General features: G+C 42.1%; 1 protein-coding gene across 3 annotated transcripts in view; it reads left to right on the top strand.

Annotated features, from left to right (window-relative positions):
* The window catches only part of LOC111844877 (immunoglobulin superfamily member 5-like), a 36,354-nt gene that overhangs the window by 2,954 nt on the left and 16,523 nt on the right, over positions 1 to 16,877 (top strand). Inside the window, exons 3-8 of one of the 3 annotated variants that reach the window (XM_023813741.2) lie at positions 1,849 to 2,157; positions 7,499 to 7,789; positions 8,339 to 8,452; positions 11,385 to 11,409; positions 14,733 to 14,821; positions 16,494 to 16,543. In XM_023813741.2, coding sequence (XP_023669509.1) covers positions 1,849 to 2,157; positions 7,499 to 7,789; positions 8,339 to 8,452; positions 11,385 to 11,409; positions 14,733 to 14,821; positions 16,494 to 16,543 — 878 coding nt within the window. Of the gene's footprint in view, positions 1 to 1,845; positions 2,158 to 7,498; positions 7,790 to 8,338; positions 8,453 to 11,384; positions 11,410 to 14,732; positions 14,822 to 16,493; positions 16,544 to 16,877 lie in introns of all 3 variants that reach the window. The other 2 variants (XM_023813740.2, XM_023813739.2) reach the window with 2 other exon arrangements.

Genomic DNA, 16,877 nt, shown 5'->3' with positions numbered 1-16,877 from the left:
TGCAAATGATCTTAGGTTTTTAATCATGACCATTTCTCCGGTTTTCAACTTCTGCCAGCGACAGACTGCATATACGACAGTGGTCCCTTAAGATCATAACGGAGGTGAAAAATTCTTATCACCTACTGATGTATATAAAATGATGTATCTATGTAAAGCACTCTGAATGACCTATGTGTTTGAAGATATAATATAAAATTATATATATAAATAAACTTGCATTGCCTTGACTTGCCTTTAAACAAACCTACTGCGCTACCAGTCACGTAAAAGTATAATAAATTCAATTATGTACAGTACACAATAATTGATAATGATAATAAACAACTATTTTACTGGTTTATGTATTTACTATACTGTGTTACGGCGTGGTATGATGGAAGGGACAATCCACAGTGTGGCATGGGGACAACAAGGAGTTCTATTTGGAACGGACAAACTAACGAGAACAGAAGGGACCCCGAGGGGTCAAAACAAAAGCAGGAGATAAAACTAGAACTAAACAAGCTATAACTAAAGACACGAGAAAAAAACTTACTTACAAAAGTGGGTTCCGGAAAGACACGCAAGGGATACACAGACCCAAACGCAATGCAGCACATATAATGACTAATTGAGGAACAAAACAGGGGCAGGTATGTATGTACACATAAGACAAGGCTAGGCAACAAACAAGAGACAGATGCAGGCCATTGACAATGAATCAATTGTTAGAAGTGACAAGAGACAGGTGAAGGTTACAATCACTAAGGACTCAAACACTAGGAGGAACAAAGAGCTGGGATATAGTAAATACTACAAAATGAGGAACAAGTAGGGAAAACTAACAAATGCATGAAAACAAGAAACAACAGAACCATGAACACAAGAACTAGCAAAGGGAGAACAAGGCTCCAAATGGCTAATAAGGCGGAGTCTGGCCACTACCTTCGACAGTCGGGGAGCACAGTTGTCAGACACACGCTCAGCCCATTCAGCCATGTGGTGGCCCAGGGAACAGGGGAACACACTAGAGAACGAAACCAGCACCAAACTAAGAAAAACGGGATCTTGAGCGACACCTGCTGGCCAAATGGGGAGAAGGCCAGAACAGGACAAGACAAGGACCAATCCTGATAATACTGTACTTGATATTGTTATTTTAGAGTGTACTCTTTCTTCTCATAAAAAGTGGTACTTGTAAGCTGTCATCTATAATGCATTACAGATACCTTCATAAGGCATATAACGGTTGGTGTCATAATTAATAAAGCATTACAGCATCTTCTACTGACAGTCATAAGGAATTATAATGTTGATTATAATACTTCATAAACTGAACTTCTCATTTATAATGCACTTTAGGTGCCTCCATAATGCATTACAACGGTCGGCATAAGAATTAAGGATGCTTTGTACTGCATTATGAAGGTATCTATAGTGCATTATAGATGAGAGTTTCATAAAGCATTCATAATGATAATAGACATGGCTATAATGTCTTATGCCTTGTTATAAAATTGCCTAACGACACATTTCTCAGAGTGTAGCCCTGTTGTTAAGGGATGTATGACTGCAACATCACTGCTACTACTGCAATAAATGTACTTTGCGGTGGACTTGAATCAGGCTCATAATTTTCAAGTTATTTATTTGTCTTATTCTTAAATCACTGTGTTTTGACTCATATCACCAATACCTGGTATGTCCCATAATCCTGACACAGTGTTTGTCATAACCTTTTCCAAGCAAAAAAATGTATATTGATTTTCAGTATGTGTAACAGATATCCTGCATGGATATTTTCTGTTTAGTGGTTGGTATCTTTGCTCTCTTAGTGCTAAAACACCTTTCTTCTGTTACCAGAAGCACTGGGCTCGATGCAGCTGGAGCCCAAACTTTCCACTGTGGTCAATGGTTCCCGAGCTAGCTTCAACTGTAGCACCACTGCATTCTGGGACGTCATGTCATGGCTGCTGAACGGCAGTGTGTCGCTGACCATTTCGGCACAGCACGGCGTCCTCGGCAGCAGTGACAGATTCCACGCGGTGAACCACTCAACGCCGTCTCTCACTGCTTGGGAGTTTGTCATTGAGAGTGCGGAGCAGAATGACACTGGGTCTGTCACCTGTGACCTCCAAAAGATGCAAAGGGAAACTGTGACACTACTGGTCCAAGGTCAGTTACCCTCTTTGACAACGCTGTCCGTGGCTGCTGCTCTGTTTGCTTGAACTGTAAACACTGCATTTATTTTAATCTGCTGGTGCAGCAGGAAATTAAATTGTTTCGCCCTCCAACAGGAGATCAAGTACCCAGACGATATAAACAAATGTAAATGTAAACACACTTTTGTCAGGAGACTGCCCACCTTAATCAGAAGAGTATAGGCAATTATAGGCCCTATATATCATCAGCCACCATATTTTTTGTCCATGCCCTCATAAAAATGATTTTTCTAAATCTGTTTAGCCCCCTCACTGGGATAATTTTTATTTTTTTTGTTAGGGCCCCGGTGGGTGCTGTCCCATATTTCTTCATATTGAAACTGGCAACCCAACTGGTGGCTGAGCCCCCCCCCCCCCACCTCCCCAAGAGTGAAATCCTAGAATCACCCCTGAAGAAAATTATAATGCTTCAGAACAAAAACTGCTGAAAGGAAATACGACGACAAAGCAGTTCCAGTTTGAATCAAATCAATGAGATTTGCAATTTTATTGTAGCTAGTGTTTGGATTGCTGTAATATATATTAGTATTCATGAATATTGAAAGCGTTTTAGAAGGATTGAGCATTATGGGTAGTTGATGTAATATGTTTAGCTTTGTGTGATGTGATGTGATGTATGAGAAACCAGCATATAGGCTCCTGCTGTCTGAGATTGTGCAACATAAAGAAACTCTTAGTAATAATTATTAAAACACAAGCCTGAGTTCCAGTAAAAGATTTCTGATAAAAAGCAGCAACACCAGTAAACAAATTCAGGATGTTCAAAACACACCAAGTGGTTGTGTGCTACTTCTCCTACTTCTGTTTGATTGTTTGTGTGTATATATGTAAAACAGCGGATTAAAATGCATGAAAAAGGCCCTGATGCTTAAATATGATGTGCAAAGCTTCACGGAGACCTTGCTGGAGTGTATAGTTTAATTTCTGCATACTGCTGGCATTCGACAGAGTCGGAGCAAGAGGTTGGAAATTGATTGTGTGGATATAAATAAGGGTCTTGAACTTTTAATGGTTCACACAGAACATGCTGCTTATGCTCTTCGGTGATTTAGCCAGTCCGGTCTTAACAAATGTGGGTAACTTGACTGCAAATTGCTATTTGAGCAGAACTCTTTCCATAGCATTACAGGCCCTCCTGACACTTATCTCACTGTCCTTGAACTGAAGCCCATCGAATCTGTTCTTATTTACTTCACTTCCTCTAGGAACAGAACAGTTCGCAATGGGTTCAATTCGTCATACAGATGACAATGACGTGAGACAGAAGGTTAAACGCATGTAGATACTCAGCTGATGTTTTTATCTAAAATATTACTGGTCTACAATTGAATTGTATTACCTTTTTATACAAATCATTATGGAACTATTTGATTGTGGTGCATTTTCTGCCATGGCTAGTTTTAAGTACAGCATGGTAGTATTTTCCAGGAGTGTGAATTAAATGCTCAAATACCTTTGATATTTATTCATCCATTCATCCTTCCTTCCACCATCTATAAGTGCTTATCCCAGTACCAGGTCATAGTGAGCTTTGGTCCAATCCCTGGAAGCACAGAATACAGGACAATGAACATGCTGAATGGGATTCTAGTTATGTCGATTAATCTCATATTATAAATTCGACAAAGTACAATTAATGAACAAATATAGTAGCAAACTTGACATAAAACATGCATCATAATTCATTAATGATGAACAAACATAAGATCAGTATTATATTTATGTTATTCATTACTTGGTACTGCAGTGGTTTCTTCAGTAGTTCACAAAGGTTTGCAGAATTAACAGACATAGTAACAAATATAGTAACTGCTTGAAATAAAAGATGCGTTACACTTCATTAATGACGAACGAACATGAGATCAGTATGTAACTTAGACTTAGTTTGTGTTTTATTAATACAGAGTAAGAAAGTCAGAGCGTAATACTTCATTACTTGTGCCCCCTCAAGTGAAATGTTACCAGAAGCAGTAACAATTTGAGCAGGGGATTCTATAAATTATGCAGTGAAATAAATTAAAGTACACTGAGTCTGTGGTATTTGCAACTCTATTTATAATATTTCCCGAGATGTGACATGTTGATCAGTTTGCAGAATGGGAGGGGAGATGGACAAAACAGATCTGGGGAATAAAGTGTTTCACATTCTGTTTGTCTGATTGCCTTGAACCGCTCACCAGATGGTAATGGTGTAAACAGATGATGGTCTGGCTGTGTAGTGTCCATGGCGATGACTCTAGCCTCCTTCATCAGTCGGCTGGAGTAGACACTGTCCAAGTTTGGGTGGTCGGCCTCAGTGATTCGTTGGTTAGCCTTCACCACCTGCTTGTTCCAATCTGCAGCCGTGTTGCTCGCATACCACACAGCTGAGCCAAGCCCAGAATAATTCTAAGGTACTGCAGTAGGTAGCTTAACTATCCATTCCACTTTATTATAAGGAAGAACATTTTCGGGCAAATGAATGTTCTCCCAGTGTAGGGCAGCTCTCTTCCAGATTCTCTGGTTTCTTGCTACAGTCTAAAGCAGCGGTAGGGAACCTGATCCATGGAGGGCCGGTGTGGGTTTTTGGCATGACCTTTCAATCACCCAATAATAAAGCAGTGGATCTCAACTCCAGTCCTGGAGCCCTCTTATTATTGGTTGATTGCGAGGTCATCCCAAAAACCTGCACCCACAGCGGCCCTCCATGGGTCAGGTTCACCACCCCCGGTCTAAAGGCTTGTAGTTATGTCTAACAGTTCTATCTATCTTTCTCGTAGTGTGAGTGCCCTGTGATAGACTAGGCTGTTCCCTCACCTCCTGTCATGTGCTGCTTGTTGTAGCTTTCAGAACCCTAGTGACCTTGTCCAGGATAAATGGTTGGAATATGAGTTGAGTTTATTTTTTATTTAATTTTTGTAAAGGGTTTTGTGCATGCCATCGATGAAGTATAACGCTTCGATTTCTCTGATAAGATTATATTGGAGATTCGAGTGCAAGGCACCCTTCCAGGTGACCGATAGCAACCTCTCATTCTTCAGGAAGCTGGCCGTCCTCTTATCTTTAAGAAATGCTGCCTGTTCCTTTGTTTCGCAGGGCGTATGTAGATGCTGTTCTTTGGAGAAGACAAATTGCAATTTATCTATTCATGATGCAGCAATGGTCTTAGATGGGGTGTGGGGGGGGGGCATTGGATAGGAATCTCCACATTCAGCATCTTTTATATGTTTGTTACCACAATGGCGTCGACGTCGTCAACCCCCACTTGCGGTTACAGTGCTTGCGAGATGCTATGAGAGATCAGACTTGAACAAGTCTCAAGAATTGCCGGCAAGCCGAATCAATTTCTGTTTGTGTTTATAGATGAAAGATTTGCACAGCGATAATTTTCAAATATGCAGTAACTGAATGAAAGACACAAAAAACTGGTTTTCCTGCTAATACTTTGTGGGCGGGAGGGGGGGGGGAGGGGTGACCCTTGACTTACTATAAGCTTCCTAACTATTTCCCTGTTGTAGGCTTCACAAACATTTTTTTTGAAGACCCCCCAAAAGACACTGGTCTCACAACCCCCTATCTATTCTTGCTGCTGCTAAAAATTGTCGAGGGGGCGTGGGTGGTTAGGGGACAATATTGATGGAAAAAAGCATACTCTGAAAATCACCCGGCAACCCTATCCCATCCTCCACCCCCCCCCCCCCAGCTATCATTCGGCTAATTCACCTCCCCCCACAAAGTGGCAGTTCAGCTGATAAGCCCATGCAAAAATCTCGGGGGGGGGGGGGGGGGGTAAAAACGATGCCCCATTGCCTCCAATATATTACATACCAAAGCGCTTTACTGATGACACTACAAATTCCCACTGACATATAACCCATTAACAACAGTGTATGGCAGATAAAATACTTCGGTGCAGATGGAGAGGAATTCTCTGTGCTGACAGACTTATTTAATTAATTGTGCATCTCACCATTCCCACCCCGCAGTCAGCAACTATGCCAGTGATTTGTATGCTATTGACTCCAGCATACTGGTGGACAGCAGCTGCAAATCCACACTGTACACTTTCTATTTTTTTACTCCCAGTGTTAATTCTCCAGTTAGAATTTTCATATAGAAAACAAAATACATGCACAGATGTATATGTATATGCAACTAAATTCAGTGGTCAATAAAGATGTGAGTGCAAAAGAAAACACGCGCAAGGCTTGACATCCTAGATCAGGGGTCACCAACATGGTGCCTGCGGGCACCAGGATGCCCCCAAAGATCACATGAGTCACCCGCGGACCTGTTCTAAAAATAGCACAACTCACCAGTGAGCAGTGTCTAAAATGTAATTTAATCCTGTTGCTATTTTTCTTTAATCACATTTGGATTTATATAGATTTGAAAATGACAATATCTAAAAAAAGTATTACAAAACATGTTTATTATACATGAAGTTTAGATAAGTTTAGGACCCAAACTTAAACTGGTAGCCCTTCGTATGGCTCAGTACCCGTGAAGTAGCTCTGAGTTTCAAAAAGGTTGGTGACCCCTGTCCTAGATTAAACTAAATCATCAAGAGAGTCGCATTGAGGACCATTGACAGCGTGCTGATAATCATGCTAAGATAAACTACAAGAAGATCCAGTTTATTTGGAGTTTCAGCAGTAAAATGAAACCTGATAATCAGTGGATTGTAACAGCAGTTTGTCAGTTAAACAAATAATAACTGGTTTATAACTGGTTTATAACTGGTTTATAACTGGTTTATAACTGGTTTGTATGTTACAGTGGCCTGGCTGTACATGAGCATAAAATTGTAATTAAACCTATAAGGTTGTTTTGGAAATCATGCCAAATAAAATTTAATTTTGGCATTATTTACATAAATCCTTTTTTGCTCTTTTGTAAAAGGAGATGCTGCATCTTAGGATCATTCACCAAAGGCAGTAAAATTGCATCCCTGGATTCAAAAAACCGCTGCAACTCAGTTGCAGGTTGGATGGATAGATGGAGCATATTGCGAGGTTTTTGGGTGTTGTGGAATAGGAACATTCAGATCCATTATGAGAAAACAACAAGGAAAATTGATAAAATAAACACTATGTGAAGAACGGTTATGATAATTATTAACATAATTTAATAGAAAACAAATCACAAACACATGCACAAACATGACCTACATAATCACACAGATACAGTTTAGTCTCTCTCAGTCTTGTCAGAAGTAATCGACACTAATCAAAACAGGTCAACCATAAAATAAAAAGAGGAATTGTGACATATGCCGCGTTCTATCTGACAAGTTCACTTCTGCTCCCCCCCAGTGATTGGGAGCGTGGAAGTCCAGGGGGGAGATGTTACGAAGAGGCGGGGGGAGAAGTTCTACTTTGAGTGCCGAGTCTTTGGCTGGGACCCCGAGCCCACGGTGCGATGGAAAGTGAACGGCACCGAGGTGGAGGAGGCCGGTTACAACACCAGCACTGTGGTCTCCGGCGGGCTGCTCGACTCCACCAGTTTCCTAGGCTTCCAGGCAGAAGAGAGTGTCACTGTGGAACGTCTGGCCTCTGTGTCCGCTCTTCAGTCACCCCGAAACAGCAGCGTCTTTCTGATTGTCGGTAGGCCAGTCTCCTTATCAGGCCTTTTTACACAGGTTACAGATGACTTGCACTAAGTTATTGTTGGGATTATTGTTCTTCTAATCCAGTATTTACTGTTCAGTATTTATTTTAGAAAATGTTCTTTGTTCTAACTGCTCAATACTCTGCAGAAGCACAATTTAATTTTATGCATGTGAATGGCAACAAAGCAGGCCTCTTCAAATCTGGACCTCGATTCCAAATCCAGGCCTTGTTTTCAGTTCTCCCAGGTAGTTAGTTTAATAATTACTGATTCTGTTTGGCCTCACACTTGGCTCACGGGTAAAAGACGACTGGAAAATCAGCAGGGCTCGGCCCTTGAGGACCGTGATTTGAATAGCCTGCAGTAAAGTGACTTGATTTGACTTGAGTTATGCTCTATAACAACATCAAGGGAGTAGATTGGGGTATGGACAGGTCTATTGTGGGAGTGCTGTGTGTGTTTAGGGGGGTGGGGGGCTGATTTGGGCCATACCAACATAGAAGCCAACCCTACACCCTTGAATAACATTCTCCAAATCTCTTCAGCCAGTGAGCCCGACGTGACTCTGGTAATTGCATTCATCCTGTTTGGGGTCGTGTTTGTCTCACTGATGGGGTTTGCTGCCGTTGTCTTCATCTTCACAAGGCAAAGAGAATCAAGTAAGTAGCTCAGCTGGCTTTTCCACATGTAGACAGCCAAACAGCCCACACACAAGTACACACACACAGTAAAAAGCACAAACAAGAGCCCTGAAATTTTCAGAACACTCACACCTCCATTTCTGGATGGAGGGAGTGGGATGAGAAAGAATGAATATTACTACAGAACCAAAAAGTACTAAAGAGGAAAAGCTCTGCTGGCTTTGTCTTTCAATGTAACTGAAGAATACACAGGGCAACTTAATTAAGCCACAGACAATACAAATTTAAGGAAGCACTTCTTTACACAGCGTGTAGTTAGTCTTCCTGCTAGTGTAGCGGAAGCTAAAACCCTGGGTTCCTTTAAATCAGAGCTAGATAAGATTTTAACAACTCTGAGCTATTAGTTAAGTTCTCCACAAACGAGCTTGATGGGCCGAATGGCTTCCTCTCGTTTGTAAATTTCTTATGTTCTTATGTTCTTACACAGGTAGGAGGTTCCCTGTCTTTTTATATAACACCCTTATCAGCATAGTTGTCCCAGAGTAAAAATGGCATCATAGATGTACATAAGAAAAGTGAATGTTTTACATAAGAAAAATAAGAGAAGAAAAGAGGAAAGAAGGAAAAAAGCTAAAGATAACAGAGGACAGAAAACATCTTTGGTGGGTAGTTATAATAAGAGGAAAAATAAGCCTGGCTTTAGACGCCCAATTACCCCCCCCCCCCTGTTCATACTAACATTACACAAGTCGGGAATAGCTTTATTAAACTGAAAGAGGCACGTCCTGAGGTCTGGCCAGTTTCAAGATTGCAAATTAATTTTACACATACTCCTAAAGATCACGATAGCTGGTATTAGTGTGCTGTGTTCAAAAATGCTGAAACTCGGCCTTTACTCGGCTAACGTTCACGCACACAAAGTCTAATAGTCACATGGGCGCTCAGGTTTATGCTAAGCAAGGAAGCATAACGTATTTATAATGTCGTGATTTTGTATAATAAACTGCCAAAATATTTATGAGCGAAATCCAATTACTCTTAGTGAGAAATGGTAGCACCTGTACTCAGAGATTAAACAGTAAAGAAGGTCCATGGATTCTTCAAGGAGCATTGAGATCCACAGTAGTCCTCCTTTGAGGTTTAAGGATTTATTTCGTTAAGTATCCATTGAGTTGGAGGTGACCTGGCTCTCTGGACGTTTCCAGGGATTCCCCTGAGTTCCTGGGAACCTTTCTGAAGGGACTGTTTCCTTCAGTCATTAAAAGAGCCTGCCTTTTTGCGATAACATAGGGGGCCCTAAATCACCTATTAAATTCTTGTAATCCCCCTGCCAGATTTCAAAACCAGAAGAATTTGAGGGTATGATTCCTGATCCTTGCACTTTCATTAATAACATGCTTGATTCAATCTTTTTCCCCAGTTCTTTAGCAAAAATGCAATCTATTTGACCTTAGTCACTGCAGCACATTTTCGTTCAATGACGTCGCATGTGTGTAGTTATTATTAAGTGTGATAGGGACCGGAATTGTTTTCCTAGAAGCTACCATGTATTTTCACTAACTATCCAATGCGGGGCTGTGGATGTGACCCTGGGGTCGGTCCCAAGAGGCACAGGGTTTGAGGCATTGGATGCCCTGCATGGGATGTCATTCCGTCGCCGGTCACACACAGATGATTAACCATTTGTATGCTTTGGTTCGACTTTGCTCCAGACCCTTCCTGTTTCCGCCGCTGATCCAAAAACTTGTGTATGAGTAAATGAGTGTCTCTAAATTACGTAAAGCCTTACATTAACTGCACCTTCATAATGCCTTCATGATGCATTCATTGTACATTCAGTGCACCTTCATAATGCATTCATAGAACATTCATAAGCAGCATATAAGTATATTAACATACTAACATAGCATAATAGCTTTAATATACATTAATGACAAATATCATATAAGAACAAACAGTATAATTGTATAACCAAATAATGTTTGATATTCATGTAAATTAAAGCTGCTAACATATTGTAAGATATAAGGTATACTTACATGCTCCTTATGAACGTTATATGAGGACATAATGAATGCATTATGAAAATGCAGCTAATGTAAAGCGTTACACTTAATTGTCCATAGTGTGCCATTGTGTGCCCTAGAATGGACCAGCATCCCATCCAGGCTATATCCTATACTTCCTGCATTAAGCTCCAGGCTTTCTGTCACCCTAGATGTGTAGCTATGGAAACAGATAAATAGACCATAGGACATGTAACTGTGTCAGAGCTATTTGTTTGCATTTCGTAAAGATCCCTTGTCTGATTGGCTTTGCATTGTTAGTTATCCAATATACTTACTCATAAATGTAGCTCATTTCAGTGAAATATCATTTTATGACATTATCATATTGGATGATGTTAGTAGCCTCAGTGATATTGTTCTGGAGCTCTTCTTTAAATCCTGTATTCGGGCTTGTCCTGTGTCGAAACACAAGGGCGCACAAGGGCGCACAAGGGCGCATGCCCTCTCGTCCGGGGAAAAAAATCAACAAAAATCCTTATTCCCAGTTTTAGCACCATATGTGCCAAGTTTGCCTAATTACTCCCACTCTACCCTGAACCACAGGGGAAAAAAGCGATGATGCACCATGATGAGATTCATTAGAGCTTAATGCAGGGATTTTTTTCTCCTCTGCACTGTCTGGGAAGTGACTGCACTTCAGGAACCATGTTGTCCCAAACCTGCAATTGCTAAGCATATATTGCTGCTGCAGATCAGAATTCTCAAGGGCTCATTGTCATACGTGGAAAGAAAAATGGACTTGACTACATTATCCATGGAGCTACTTGAGAAGTTTTCAGTGGGTGTAAACTGGTTCAACTTAAGAATAAAGAAAATTATGGATTCAAAGACAAATGACTTAATTTTCCTGTTTATTAAAGCTATATTTCACTCTCTTTCAGAAGCCAGCTGTCGGCAGGAAATGAGGTAAGCACTGAAGCAGGCAGACTTGACGGCACTTTGGCCCCCTGCTTTTGTAGCTTAATCCTGGGACTTCTTTGGGCTGCTTTCTTGCCATTCAGACCTTGCTGCCAATTAATTGGTTGAAGCTGCACCGCACAGAAGCATTACTAGGAATAAAAAATACAGAAAATTGGCTTCCTTTCCCGCTGTAGGTAACCATCTGTGAAACGAACTGCACAAACTGTAGAGAGAGAGAGAGAGAGAGAGAGAGAGACTGCTGGTGGCCCCATCTGGCTGATTCAAATCTCTACTTCTCCGGAACACAACAAAACATGTCAATGCACCTTTAAGTAAACACACCTTCATGTTACTGTTGTTTCTCAGTAATTTTCAGGAAACAAACTAGTATTACAAACTGAACCCTGTTCCTTAATTGGGTACTATACGGTTAAACTGTGATTCCAGAACAGTCATGGAAATCAAATGGGTTTGTTCATTCTGACACGTAAGTGTGGCATGAAATCATAGTTTCGTAATGTAATATGAAGTAAGATAACGTTACTGCTTAGAAAGTTATCAATTGTTGAGAGAAATTGATCTCTCTGCCTCTACCTGATATATAGAAGGAGGTTCATGCAGTTTGAGCATAGTTTGCGCCATCCTTTTCAATTGACGAGAAAGATAATTTGGTTGCTTTAATTAAATTATTAGTTTTTTTTGTTCAGTATTTTATTCAGTATAGATGCACGTGTGTGAGATGCCTGTACTGCTTATTTTCCTTGCCTGGTCTATTATTCCTGTCTATTATTTTGTCACAATGCTGGTGTGGGAATATTTGCAGTATATTATACCTGAATGGTCATACTTCTTGGCATATGTGACCTTTTATGATATATACAGTACATGTGAACCCAGTAGAGCTTTTTTAATGTATTATTAGGACAGACCCGCTGAGATTTACGGTGTTTTTTCATCTCAGTTATATAGAGAAGCAGGTCTGCAGTTTACAGGTCTTCTCTTCACATTTGACGAGCCATTCCCTGCGTCACAGAAACAGGGAAATTATGGTCCTATGGTGATTAAACTGACTTACACCCTTGTACAAATTAATTTAAACAAGTTGTTGCATCTATATGCAGATGGACTGACCGTAGTTAATTCATACTTATTCAGTCTCCCAGCTCTAACCCCACCTGAGTAGGCCTGCCAGTCTGTGGGCACAGTGCCTCCTCAGTCTATCCACTCAGCTCTAACCCCACCCGAGCAGGCCTGCCAGTCTGTGGGCACAGTGACTCCTCTGTCCATCCACTCAGCTCTAACCCCACCTGAGCAGGCCTGCCAATCAGTGGATACAGTGCCTCCTCTGTCCATCCACCCAGCTCTAACCCCATCCGAGCAGGCCTGCCAATCAGTGGGCACAGTGTCTCCTCTGTCCATCCACTCAGCTCTAACCCTACCCGAGCAGGCCTGCCAGTCTGTGGGCACAGTGCCTCCTCTGTCCATCCACTCAGCTCTAACCCCACTCGAGCAGGCCTGCCAGTCTGTGGGCACAGTGCCTCCTCTGTCCATCCACTCAGCTCTAACCCCACTCGAGCAGGCCTGCCAGTCTGTGGGCACAGTGCCTCCTCTGTCTATCCACTCAGCTCTAACCCCATCCGAGCAGGCCTGTCAGTCTGTGGGCACAGTGCCTCCTCTGTCCATCCATTCAGCTCTAACCCCACCCGAGCAGGCCTGCCAATCAGTGGGCACAGTGCCTCCTCTGTCCATCCACTCAGCTCTAACCCCACCTGAGCAGGCCTGCCAATCAGTGGGCACAGTGCCTCCTCTGTCCATCCACTCAGCTCTAACCCCACCCGAGCAGGCCTGCCAGTCTGTGGGCACAGTGCCTCCTCTGTCCATCCACTCAGCTCTAACCCCACCAAGCAGGCCTGCCAATCAGTGGGCACAGTGCCTCCTCTGTCCATCCACTCAGCGTACTCTCGACCCTGTTGGCTGTGCAAACCAGGAGGTCCCAGGCCACTGCATGCATGTCTGTGTGACAACTTGTATCAGTTAATTTGCACAAGGGTGTATTATTTGATCTGGTGTTTGTTGATTTTGCACTGCAGAAAGCGTACACTCTAAGATTTATTAATGGAGAGCCTCTAGAGTCTTTTGCCATTTTTGTGAATTAATTAGGTTAAAATAATGAGTGTACTTGTGCATATTTCATTCTGGAAACCAAAACGGGGACCTGTGCAATCAGTCATCCTCTGATGGGGGAACATAGAGAACACGTAAAGGCAGTCATTACAGTTCCGAAGTAAACATCTATATTTCACAGAGGCCATATTTTTGTTCTTAATCAGAGTAAGCATTAGTTTCTCAGATATTTTATGCATCATTCAGACATTTTAAGTATCATTTTACAAACGAAAGGTGACTGATAAATCAAAGGTAAACAAGTATGATGTAAAGCATGGGTTTGTTTTTAAAATTTCTGAAGTGCTTTCTTGGTAGAGAATGTGCTATTACACGCTACTGTAGCCTTATAGAGATAATTTATTTATAATTTTTATCCCTCTTTTAAACTTTTTAAATAAGTAGTTTAAGCCATAGATTTTTCTTTGGACTGAAATACAGGATAGAGCCAAAATCAGTAGCTACTTGTTAGTTCTTATTAAAAGTGTGTTGTCAAAATCACAGTTATGGGCGACCTGTTACTCGTCACTGAGAAATCTGGTGAGAAGCACGTCTTAATTTTTAGCAGACTGGACTTTTTATTTTCCAAAAAAGCAACAAATGTATTTATATTAATTTATTTTTGTCAAAAGCAGAAGCATTTCTTTTTCTAAATGCCTTATTATAATAATTCTTTTAAAATAATTTTATAATATCTGAAACAGCATGAGTAATAGCATTTTGTTCTAAAGTAAACAACCTTGAATCTGGGCATTAATGGCATACATATTATTAAAATGCACATGATAGCAGGGCTGATTTCTATCTAATTTGTATGTGCTATCCACTCTAAAACATTACTTTCGTAATCGTTTTTATTCAAGTGTCAATAGATCTCATCAGTGGAAAACTTTTGTGGGCAGTTAAAAAGCAATTTAGCCAAGAAATACATGCTTCTCATTAAGGCGCCAACAATTTCAATTAATGTAAATTAAAACCCACATTTGAGCAGACATCATCTAAACTTAAGCCGGGGTTACTTCGTTTATGCCAGTCTGAAATAAAACACTGACAAACTAATTAAATTATTAATACAGTTAATTGTATTAAATGAAATTTATACATTGTCTTATTTCAATATTGGTATGGAAGGGCAGACTAAAAGGAGGCTGTTTTAATGTCTTCAGCAGAAATCGGCGGCAGAGTGAGGGGAACACCAGAGCTGAGGTCTTGGTGGGAGAACTTAATTTAGGATTCTCCTTTAATGGTCAAACAGGTAAGAGAAGAACGGCACACCTACGTGACTGTTAATTAGTACCCTTTCATCACATGATCAGATCCTATGAACTGTCTTTTCACCATCGTTTTAGTGGTTAATACAGTGGCCTCACACCTCCTTCGCTATGGAAGTTCCACATTTTCTATGTATTTGTTTCCCAATGTGCTCTGGTTTCCTGTTATACTTCAAAATGTCTCTAAATTGCCCATGCATGAGCAATGCGGGTGTCATGTGATTGAATGGTATCCCATTCACGTGCACTGGTCTTATACATCCATTATCTATACCACTTTATCCATCTGGGTCACAGGGAAGCTGGAGCCAATCCCAGCATCATCGGGCGAGAGGCGGGATACACCCTGGGCAAGTTGCCAGTCCACCACAGGGCCAACACAGACAAACAGCCACACAGACGGGCAATTTAGAGTAGCCAGTTGACCTAACCTGCATGTCTTTGGACTGTGGGAGGAAACCGGAGCACCCGGAGAAAACCCAAACACGCACGGGGAGAACATGCAAACTCCACACAGAAAGGCACCCTGGGTGACCCAGGGATCGAACCCAAGACCTTCTAGCTGTGAGGTGACAGTGCGAACCACTGCACCACAGTGCTGCTGGTCTTAGACACCCTTCTGCAAATTAATTGAAATAAATTGTCGCACAGACATGCATGCAGTGGTCTGGGACCTGCTGGTTTGCACAGCCAACAGGGCAGAGAGTGGATGGACAGTGAAGGCACTGTGCTCACAGATTGGCAGGCCTGCTCAGGTGGGGTTAGAGCTGAGTGGATGGACAGAGGAGGCACTGTGCTCACAGATTGGCAGGCCTGCTCGGGTAGGGTTAGAGCTGAGTGGATGGACAGAGGAGGCACTGTGCTCACAGATTGGCAGGCCTGCTCGGGTAGGGAAAGAGCTGAGTGGATGGACAGAGGAAGCACTGTGCTCACAGATTGGCAGACCTGCTCGGGTAGGGTTAGAGCTGAGTGGATGGACAGAGGAGGCACTGTGCTCACAGATTGGCAGGCCTGCTCGGGTAGGGTTAGAGCTGAGTGGATGGACAGAGGAGGCACTGTGCTCACAGATTGGCAGGCCTGCTCGGGTAGGGATAGAGCTGAGTGGATGGACAGAGGAGGCACTGTGCCTATAGACTGGCAGGCCTGCTCTGGTGGGGTAAGAGCTGGGAGGTATGACTGTGCTTCAGCCATCCATATGTGTTTCAGGTAAATGCTCTGGGGTTTGGGCACCTCCCTGTGTGGTCGTGGGGTTTCCTACTGGTTCTCTGGTTTCTCCCCAAAGTCCAAAAACATGCTAAGGTTTGTTGCCAAATTCCCCATAGGCATGAATGCTGTGTGTGCCCTGCGATGGATTGGCGCCCCATCCTAGGTTATTCTGATACAACTTTTATCAATCTACTAGGTCCGAAATCCGGATCCATGGAGATAAGTATAAATTAGTGTGACTGTGATGTCAGATTTCACATTTTTGCTACCGGGAGCTGGAACATGCACCGTCTGGGGTCCCTAAGGAATGGGTTGGAAAACACTGTTATATATGGATGGATGAAACCAGTCTTTTAGCATATATGGTCATTAAAGCTCCATAAACACCTCTTTTGCACTTTTGTTGAAGAAAGTGCAAGATTGCTGAGAAGCCTGTTTTTCCCATGGCAGATATCAACAACAGCGGATTCAGCCGGACAAGCACTGCTAATCCTTCTGAGGTAACAAAAGCCTGCACCTTATGATATGAAAGTGTTCCTGGGTGTATTACACACAGCCTCATCCTACCAAGAGCCTAAGAAACTAAGCCCTACTCATGACGTGTGCTAGTCCTACTGCCTTTGAAGGTGAAGACATGTTTTGTTACAATTCTTTTGGAGCCTCGTAGGACTTGATGTTTCAGCAGGGAAAAAGATGCCGAAAATTCAGACGCTCCTTTACGAACTTTCAGACATACGAACGAAGAGGACTGCAATTCCAAATTGTGTTAGTTCGGCTCCCATTTCCTGTCCGCGACATCAATGTTTTTTCTGCGCGCTAATTCCACCTAGTACG

The sequence above is a fragment of the Paramormyrops kingsleyae genome, chromosome 17 (assembly GCF_048594095.1).
Source record: "Paramormyrops kingsleyae isolate MSU_618 chromosome 17, PKINGS_0.4, whole genome shotgun sequence".
Lineage (NCBI taxonomy): Eukaryota > Metazoa > Chordata > Actinopteri > Osteoglossiformes > Mormyridae > Paramormyrops > Paramormyrops kingsleyae.
The sequence above is the reverse complement of the archived record's forward strand: the minus strand, read 5'-3'. Positions and strand labels throughout refer to the sequence as shown.